At 39.8% G+C, this 10,519-nt stretch overlaps 1 protein-coding gene across 1 annotated transcript in view; it reads left to right on the forward strand.

Moving 5' to 3' along the window:
- Positions 1-5,032: 5,032 nt before the first annotated feature.
- The window catches only part of boka (BCL2 family apoptosis regulator BOK a), a 22,662-nt gene continuing 17,175 nt past the window's right edge, over positions 5,033-10,519 (forward strand). Inside the window, exon 1 of the mRNA XM_037675005.1 lies at positions 5,033-5,243. Within this exon, the coding sequence (XP_037530933.1) occupies positions 5,036-5,243 (208 nt within the window). The 5' untranslated portion in view covers positions 5,033-5,035. The remainder of the gene's footprint in view (positions 5,244-10,519) is intronic.

The following is a 10,519-nucleotide window of genomic DNA, read 5'->3' on the forward strand; positions in this document are numbered from 1 at the left end:
CCTCGAATCAGTGTTGTAGTACTCGAGACTGGTCTTGGTCTTGAGACCGGTCATGAGACCACTTTTTCATGGTCTCAGTCTTGGTCTCAACTTGGTCTCGGACCCTAAAAGTCTTGGTCTTGGTACACTCTGGTCTTGGTCTTGACTTGGTCTCGAGTTAGGTGATCTTGACGACAACACTGCCTCGAATTCCTTGAAGGAAACCCGTCAAGCTAAAATGATCTTATATTAAGAAATGCTGTAGTTAAAGTTGTTTTGGTCCAACAACGTTCAGCTCTATTTCATGTGATTTTTAAGAGGGCTCATGAGATGTGTGTAGAGCGACTCTCAGCTACTACCTCACCAAATTTTAGCTCAAACATAGTATGGAGAAACACCTGGAAACAGAGTTACAGAACAGCTACTGACACGTTGAAATGCACTTAATGCAGATAGATTAATTTAGAAGGAAATACAGACCCTTTCCAAAAAAATAGAATATCATGGAAAAGTTGTTTAACTTCCATAATTCCATTTAAAAAGTTAATCTGTAATAGATGATAGATTCAGGACTCGCAATTTAAACGATTTCAAGTATTTGTTTATTTTTACATCATTTGGGCTTCCAGCTCATGAAACCCATGAAAACAGGATTTCAAAAAATTTGAATACTGTGGAGAAATCAGCCCACACTACTTCTCAGTTTTTGCAGAAAAAAAGAAAGCGATTAGGATCACAACAAATCAATCAAAATATGGTATTTTCAAAACGATATGTTAATCTTCAATACTTGGTTGGAAATCCCTTTGTCTTAATCACTGCCTCGATGTGACTGAGACAATCAGTCTGTGGCATTGACTGGGAGTTATGGACGCCCAGATTTCCTTGATGCTTGCTGTCAGCTCTTCTTTGTTGTTGGGTCTGGTGCCCCTCCCTCATTTTCCTCTTGAGAATACCCCATAGATTCTCAATGGGGTTTAGGTCCGGAGAGTTGGCTGGCCAGTCAAGCAAAATGGACTGTACTTATAGCACCTTTCTATCTTATTTCAAGACACTCAAAGCGCTTTACACTACAATCTGTGCCTCATTTACCCATTCATACAGCACTCTACTAGATCTCTCTAAAGCTAATTCAACAAATTATTCTAAAGAGACTAATCAGAGATTTATCACATTCATACACTGATGGGACACACATCAGAGGCTATGAGGGATTCAGTGTCTTGCCCAGGGACACTTCAGCATGCGACTGCTGGTGGATTCGAACCCCCAACTCTCGCATTGGAGGACAACTGCTCTAACCACTCAGCCACAGCCACCCACTGCACTGTGGCATGGGCATCAAATCAGGTTTTGGTGCTTCTGGCGGCATGGGCAGGGGCCAGGTCCTATTGGAAGATGAAATCTGCATCTCCATACAGATCCTCAGCAGAAGAAATCATGAAGTCCTCTAAAACATTCTGGTAGACTGTTGCGATGACCTTGGATTTAAGAAAGCAGAGTTTACCAACACCTGCACCGGACATTGCACCACAAATCATGACTGACTGTGGATATTTCACACTGGACCTCAAGCAGTATGGGCTCTGTTCCTCACCCTTCTTCCTCCAAACCCTTGGACCTTGATGTCTGAATGCAAGGCACACTTTTTTAATTGGAAACAGATACATTTGCTCGGGTTCAGAAGTGGCTTGACCCGATGAACCCAACAGTTGTAGCCCATCTCCCGGATGTGTCTGAATTTAGTGTTTTTTGAAGTTGTGACTCCTGCCTCATTCCACTCTTTCTGGATCTCTGCCAGATTCTGGAATCTTCTCTGTTTGATAATCTGCTGAAGCCCATGGTCATCTCTTTTGCTGGTGCATCTTCTCCTGCCACATTTTGCCCTTCCACTAGACTTTCCATTGATGTGCTTGGACACAGCACTCTATGAACAGCCAGCCTCCTTAGCTATGAACTTTTGTGGCTTACCCATCCTATGGAGGGTATCAATGATGGTCTTCTGGTCTTGTTATGTCAGCAGTCTTCTCCGTATTGAACAGAACTGAGACAATTGAACCAAACTGAAGCGATTTAATGACACCTGGGGAAACCTGTGCAGGTGCTTTGAGTTTAGTAGATGATTAGTGTTTCACACTCAGTTTAAAAAAATCATGCCCTGCAACATTTGGGATGATTTTTTCACAGTATTCTCATTTTTAGAATTTCTGTTTTTGTGGGTTTCATGAGAACAAATTAGTTCTTTTCATTTAACCCATCACATGTGAGATGCACCCAGGTGGAGCAGTGGGCAGCTATGTTACTCCACGGGGAGCAGTTAGCGATTAGGTGTTACTTAGACATAATGAGCTTGCACAACATTTTTCAGATTAAGTAAACTGAAGAAATATAAATCTTTCTTAAATGATAAAACTAAAGTTGTATGTGTGTATTCAGCCCCAACCACTGCATTCAGCAGACATGGGGTAACGCCTCATTCCTCCCACACCAATGCCTAAAACCGGAAAAAGCCGGACTCTCTGGATTCATGCTTGGTCTCTGTAAACTGAACGTTTATCCTCAGCAGTCAGAATGATTGTACTCATAACTTGTTAGTACTCTGTGGGTATCCATATATTTTATGCATGCAAAAGGAAAATGTGGATACTGAGTTAGATGATGTGATACTGATGTGTGATGTGTGAGAGGACCAGCATTACACTGGGTATCTAACTATTTGAAAGATAGGAAACAGTTTGTACAAATAAATGGTGTAAGATCTGACCTCTGCAATATCACGTGTGGAGTTCCTCAAGGCTCTGTACTTGGAACAAAGTTATTTATTTTATATGTGAATGACTTAGTGAATGTATCAGGACTCCTCAAATGTGTCCTTTTTGCAGATGACACCACAATATTTTTGTTTGGGTAAAGATGTAAAACGGATGTTGGAATTGATGAAGACAGAATTTAATAAAATACAAACTTGGTTTAAAATTAATAAATTATCATTAAATATAGATAAAACTAAATACATGATATTTAGTAACAAAAGAGAACTGTTGATGATCCATTTAAAATTGAGGGTGTTGAGATTTGTAGAGTTAATGAGATGAAATTTTTGGGTGTAATCATTGATGAACAGCTAACATGGAAAAATCACATAAATTCTGTAAGAACAAAAATATCTAAATCTATTGCAGTACTATACAAAGTCAGGGAATTATTAAATGATAAAGCTCTGTACATGTTGTATAACACAATCATTGTTCCACATTTAATCTATTGCATTGATGTTTGGGGGAAAGCATGTAAAACATTTACAAAACCTATTTTTATTTTACAGAAGAGAGCTGTAAGAATTATCACCAGAAAGCATTACTGTCACCCATCAAGCACATTATTTTATCAACTGAAGTTATTGAAGTTCCATGATCTAGTACATTACAGTATTTTATCAGTTATGTATAGGGCTCAAAATAACACATTACCATTAAATATCCAAAGAAATTTTGTTAAAAGACAAAGTTGTTATAATCTTAAAGGGATAGAAATATTTGTCAAACCAAAATTCAGAACTAGTCTGAAGGGAAGGTCTACCTCAATCCAAGGAGTTGGATTGTGGAATGTTCTAGAGAGTGATGTAAAAAATGCCAAGTCAATGTGTACATTTAAGAAAAAGATCAAAGCTGAATTGTTAAAAAAAAATATATATATGAAGTAGCTTAATGTGTGTTTTGTATTAGAATTAGAAAATTTAGAAAGTTATTCATTTTGTTCTGTTACTTGAAAATTATTATGATTGAAATAATTGTTTGAAAAAAGGGGCAGATATAAGAGTTTTTCTTCTTTCTGCTGCCTTTCATTTTAAATCTTTTTTATCTTTTTATATTGTTATGGAATTGTTTTGTACTTTTTTAAAATGAATAAACTTTATACCATACTGGGACAGTTGAAGTCTGAGCATATGTATGGAAGCAGAACCCAGTATGGTAAGACCTGACCGATCACTTTCAAACTGGATTTTATCTCAGAGATCAAATCTGACGATGGCGTGTCGTAAACCAGACGGGGCCTTCCCCAGGCGTGTCCTGACAGCTCCTGGGTGTGTTGTCTTCCCCTGAACTGCAGATAGTCCTGTTTGCCAAGGAAGATGTGTTCAAACATTTTCCTGCTGCTTAGTGAAGAACCACACCTCTGGTTGTGTTTTGCTTCAAAACAACGAGGCCACGCCGAGCTGTCGGGTCCAGTACTGTGGATGTATGGACATTAAGCGTTTCTCCCGTGTACTCGGCGTGTTTACACCTGTGTCAGGTAGAGCTCCACAGCAGAACTACCTGACTCTTGATGATGACGTGGGACAACATGACGCCATGATGAGTCTCAGAAACCAGTAAAGGAGGGAAATCTAAAAGTGAAAGTCAAGTGTTTTATGTACATTTAGTTTTGTTTTGATTAAAAGAAAAGTTATCTGAATTATTTTAAACCATTACCAGTAAGTGTTAAATGTGTCTTAATGTCACAGTTTGTAGAGAAGTGACTGTTGTGTCAGCTGACTGAGCTCCCATCAGAAATATTTTAAACAATCTATAAAAACCTTGTTATTGATTGATGGCTGGGACTTCGGCTGTGTGTGCGCGCGCGCAGACGGGCGGGGCTTATATAATTGCTGTTTATCTCCGCCTTTGGACTCCGCAGTCCTTAGAAGGAGAGCCTGTCAGAAACCGGGCCCGGGTTTTTGTTTTGGGCTCGGTCTGGCTGTGGACCCTCAGAGACTCTCACGGTCCGGGATCTGGCCCACGGGACCAGTAACTGTTTTTATTGTTGGATGACTTGTTGGGACTCGGTACCCTGCAGCCTCTGAGGTGAGACGTTCAAGTTTCGAGGCTTTCACAAGTTTTCAGCTCGTGTTTATTTATTTCTTCTAAACCTTTATCCATGTTTTCAACGTTTAATCTAATCTGCGTGTTTGTTTGCAGGATAATCTCAGTCCCCCCCTCTCTCTGTGTGGGGGTGTCCTCAGCTGAGCGGCAGCGGGGAGGCTCCTCTGCTCCCCGCCCCCCTCCGGCTGACCGTCATGGAGATGCTGCGCCGCTCCTCCGTGTTCGCCGCCGAGGTGTTCGACCGCTCGCCCTCCGACAAGGTGCTCGTGTCCCAGGCCAAGGCGCTCTGCAGAGACTACATCCAGGCCAGGCTGAGCCGAGCCGGCTGGCTCACGCACGAGCACGGACTGGCTGCATCAGGTGGGACCCTCGGAGAGGTCTCTAAAGTCCTCCTGTGGCTCGGTAAGTTTGTCCACGGCCAGGGGCGCCGCCAAGGGGGGCGGGCAATGGCCCTCCCTAAAAACCAATTGGTGCCCACTGTCCCCCTAATTAAGGACAATCTGTTAATGTCCTTTATATCAGGACACCTAGAGGATTTATACATTTTTTATATATATAAATATGTATCTAAAAGAGAATCATTCAGTTGACTAGTGACCATACTTTTCTCAATAAGTAAAATCAACTAAATAAAAAATAAAGCTAGACGTATGTTTATCAGAAGGTGATTCCCTACCTACCATATTCATTCAACCTTTATTTGCACAGGTTAATCCCATTGAGCCTCGGGGGCTCATTTACAAGAGAGACCTGATTTCAACAAAGAATGATGACAACAATAACAACAACAATAATAGACAATCATAAAATAGGCATACGTATACAAATTTAAGTTTCTCTTTTTTTCTTACAAATTAAAACAATCAAAACATAATGCTGGATTTGTCAAATTACCTATAAATAACAACAAATCTGAAATTCTGTTCTTGGTTTTCGTTTTGGTGTGCCACCCCAGGACTTTCAGTGCCCCCCACACACACACGCACACATGGACCCTCATTAAGAAAATCTCTGGAGGCACCACTGGTCACAGCAGGGCATGTTGCTGCTGTGACTTTGTACTGATTTAAGCCTTGTTTTTCTGGAATCCATCGTGGGTCATGAAACACCGAATGTGGGTTCCTTTGATCTTCAGATATGAACTTGCATTTAAGTCAAGTCAACTTTATTTATAGCGCACATTTAAAACAGAAGTTGTTATCAAAGTGCTTAACAACAACAACCAATGGGAGTAAAATTAAACAGAAAAAAAATACAATACACTAATAATAATAATAACTGACAAATTAATAAAAAGCATTTAAAACATAGGGTCACAGAACAAAAAACACTAGATCAATTTACACTGTGTGAAATGCCTGAGAGAACAGATGTGTTTTTAGCAGGGATTTGAAGTGAGGAAGGGAGGTGGCCTGCCTGATGTTGGGGGGCAGGTTGTTCCAGAGTTTGGGGCCCATGACTGAAAAAGCCCGATCTCCTCTGAGCTTCAGTCTTGTTTTTGGAACAGCCAAAAGCAGCTGATCGGATGATCTCAGGGCCCGAGAGGGAACGTAAGGTTCCAGAAGCTCAGAGAGGTAAAGGGGTGCGAGGCCATTTAAGCATTTGAAGGTGAACAGAAGAATTTTAAAGACTATCCTCGTACGAACAGGGAGCCAGTGAAGGGATATAAGGGAAGGGAAACAATTGTATATGATGAATAACAATGAACCATGAACTAGTAGTAGTTTCACTGATTACTGAACCAGACACTGAAAGTGAAGGTTCACATACTTTTACCATCACAAATATGTAATATTGGATCAGTTTCCTCAGTAAATAAATGATCAAGTATAATACGTATTTTAGTCTCATTTGTTTAACTGGGTTCTCTTTATCTACCTTTAGGACTTGTGTGAAAATCTGATGTTTTAGGTCATATTGGTGCAGAAATATAGAAAATTATAAAGAGTTCACAAACTTTCAATCTCCTCTGTAACACAACACCTTCCATGCTCCAGGAGATGACACGGCTACATACTTTCATCTTTTGCCCGTTTCTCCTCTCCTTCTTTTATTAACAGCACCTGATGGCTTTGACCTGTTCATCTTCCATGTGTGTAACTGGCGCTGGAGCAGAGCAGGTTATCACTGGCCAGCATGAGTCAAAACAACTTAGACCTGAACTGATTCACCTTCCATAGTGTGCAGATTAGTTTTTGTATTTTTCAGCTATTTCATACAAATAAACTTTAAACTATTGGCTATATTCATAGTATTATTAAGGAAATGTGCTTTGTTTGGGAGCAGCCACTGTTGTGATTTACCAGTACTTATGCCTCTACTCCATTGGTACCTTTAGGACCGGTAGCCCAGTTCGACTCGGCTCGGCACAGTATGAGTTGTTTCCATTATACTTTTCGTAACGGTTTTAGTGGTCGGGTTCAGTCCGGGCCCCGGCCTCGCGTGCTTCTGCCTGGCCTGAGGAGGCTCCAGTGTAGGACCGGGGGAGCCAGCGGAGCTCCATCTAGCTCGCTCTGAATTTTGTCGTCAGCCACTAAACAAAATCCTGAGGTCCAGATTTACCTTTTTTAGATTTTTCTACCTGGATTATTGAGCATGCATCAGGATTTATGGAATAATGCGTTTTGTTTTTTGGAGGGGGAGGGCGGAGCGGGGCCAGGCGCTCGTGCAGCCCTGCAGCTGCCTCTCTCACCATATCAGAAACCACCACTGAGCCTGAGTTTATATTTCTCTACAGGATCATTCATTCAACATTTATTTACACGGGTTAGTCTCATTGAGCCACGAGGACTCGTTTACAACAGAGACCTGTTCCAGACAGAACATGAAGTACAGACAACAAAACAGTAAACAATGACAACAATACACTACAGGAAGAAAACAAACATATCTATGGGTTTGAAACTAGGTTCAAATGCAACTGAGACTTTAGTTTTATCATAAAATCATGGATCCTGATATAGAGAGTGTATTATAAATTTAATCACTGTTCAAAAAATTTACTTTCAGGTCAACCAGATGTTATAGTTTGATAGTTGTTGTTTTTTTTTGTAGAGTTGATGTATAATTTGACATTAGAAAGTACTAAATGTCTAGAAATTTTTATAGATAGGCTTATCGTTGATGGAGTTAATCTTCTATAAATGTACAAAAATAAGTTCTTACTGGAACTGAACGAGGTTTGACTGAGTTGTCAGACTGACTCATGAAAGAGCTCGTTGAGTTTAACTGTTGGTGTCATTTTTCAGAAATGAGTCACAGGATTACTTTTTACTGTCGCCTTGAAAACACCTTGAAGGGTTCCCAGGACCTGCTGTTAAAATAAGAAGTTCAGTTCCTTCCTGGAGGCAGAACAAGCAGAGCACATTTGTCTCGTTCACTTTGAGGTTTCACTTTATCTTCTCTGGACACCAGCCCACCTCCACGTGCGCAGTCGTGCATACAGGCCCTGATATGCTGCACAAACACTCAACGGCACACCCACAGTGACACACGCACGCACGTGTACAGTAAACTGCAAAAGTATCTACCCCTTTTGTTGCTTTACAATCTACAGCTTTATTGGATTGATTTTTTAATTATAGGTAATAATTCTGCAACAAAAATAAAATACAATTTTTAAATCTACTGCAAACAAACAAGTCTGAGAACGAATCCCCCAAAATTATTTTACAAATCAACACACCCCATCTGCCTTTCCCCTCTCCCAGATGGTTAGTAAAGTGTTTAAAAGAAATGAAACAAGTTCATTTAAAATATTTCATTCTTAAGTTTAATAGATATTTGTGATTTACATAAAACTATTCACACCTAAAGGATTTAACATTCAGTTAAAATCTTAAAGACAGGATACTAGTGCTACGAAGAAAAACAAAAAACAGGAATTTTTATTTTGTTTTACTTCTGAGTTTTGTGATCAAGTTCAGTTTATTTCTGTATCTCCAAATCACAACAGAAGTTGTCTCGGCACTGAACAGAAACATTCATATACATGAAAAATGGCCAAATAGTAAAAGTTCTCTATCTAATAAAGCCAGTTTCAGTCCATGAGGCCGACACATTGTTTACTTTTAAGATCAGGCTTAAGTCTTTTATTTTCTGATAAATCCTATAGTTAGGGTCGGCTTGGGTTTCCTGAGCTATCCCTTAGTTAAGCTGCTATAGGCTTAGACTGCTGGAGGACAAACCGCCACATTTCCTCACTCTGCTGCTGTCTTTACTAGGGCTGCACGATGTTATCGGCATGGTATCTGTATCGGCCGATATTAGTGATAAAGTTAAATATCGGACATCGGTCATTTCACCAAAATAACTCAGCGATGTAAAAGGTGCTGTTTTTTGTTTTTATATATATATATATATATATATATATATATATTACATATTTATATAGTGTTACATCATTTTCAACACCGTTTTTGGCATCTGTATTTGGTAGCAGCCAAACTGACAAAGACCAAGCAGCATAATGTAGTATTTTAATTCCACAGCAGAGAAAGATATGTAGTCTCTGTAAGTAGGTCTAGGAAAAAATATTGGTATTGGTTATCAACCAAATAAGTTTTAAAATTTCGACATATCGGATATCGGTCAAAAATCCAATATTGTGCATCCCTAGTCTTTACTTGCTCTACCCCACCTGTTTGTATTTGTAACTAATTATATCCTTAACATGTGTTTTGTCTTCCAATAGGAGTTACACCTTGACCTGCCATTCTGTGTTTGCGTGTCTCTCCTTCCTGTCCTGTCAAACCCAACTAGTCGAAGCAGATGGCCGCTCGTCCTGAGCCTGGTTCTGCTGGAGGTTTCCTCTTGTTAAAATAGAGGTTTTCCTTTCCACTGTCTCCTTTGTGCTTGCTCAGGATGGGAGACTGTGATGAAGTGATGATTCAACGAGTCTGCTGCTTCCTTTAGATAGAGAACTTTACTAATTGGCTTTTTTATGTACGTGAATATTTCTGTGCAGTGTCCTGAGTGTCCACTTGTATTGTGACTTGGCGCTATATAAATAAATTGAATTGAACTGAATTGAAGCCAGCAGATTGTGTTGAATCTTCACTTCATCACAGTCTCCCATTCTGAGCAAACAAAAAGGAGACAGTGGAAAGGAAAAAGTCTATTTTAACAAGAAGAAACCTCCAGCAGAACCAGGCTCAGGACGAGTGGCCATCTGCTTTGACCAGCTGGGTTTGAAAGGACAGGAAGTTGTACCTCCTGTTGGATGAAAAACAAAAAAAAACATGTTAAGGATGTAAATAATTACAAACACAAACAGGTGGAGTAGAGTTAGTAAAGACAGCAGCAGAGAGAGGAAATGTTGAACAAAGTGACAGATGTGAGCGTCATAGTGCTCCTGAACCTGATTGTATTTTGTGTTTTATCCTTCTTTATTTACAAAAACGACTCCAGATAGAAGTTTTGGTGTTTGTGATGCAATAATTTATGTCTAATTAAAATTAAAGACCATGATTTAAACTTTTTCTGAATTATAAAGTCATTAGAAAATGTGGTTATCCTTGGTCTTTGTGCCAATGACAAGTTGGGTTTTCATATCGCTTTTGTTTTTCCCATGTTCTGAATGGTCTGAATACGCCTCCGTTTAAATCTCATTTTGATTGAATAGCTGAATATTCTTTCCTCTGTCTGTGGAGCTGGAAACCAGTCATGTCTGCAGTCTT

The sequence above is a fragment of the Nematolebias whitei genome, chromosome 3 (genome assembly GCF_014905685.2).
Source record: "Nematolebias whitei isolate Nwh7 chromosome 3, NemWhi1, whole genome shotgun sequence".
NCBI classification, from domain to species: Eukaryota; Metazoa; Chordata; class Actinopteri; order Cyprinodontiformes; family Rivulidae; genus Nematolebias; species Nematolebias whitei.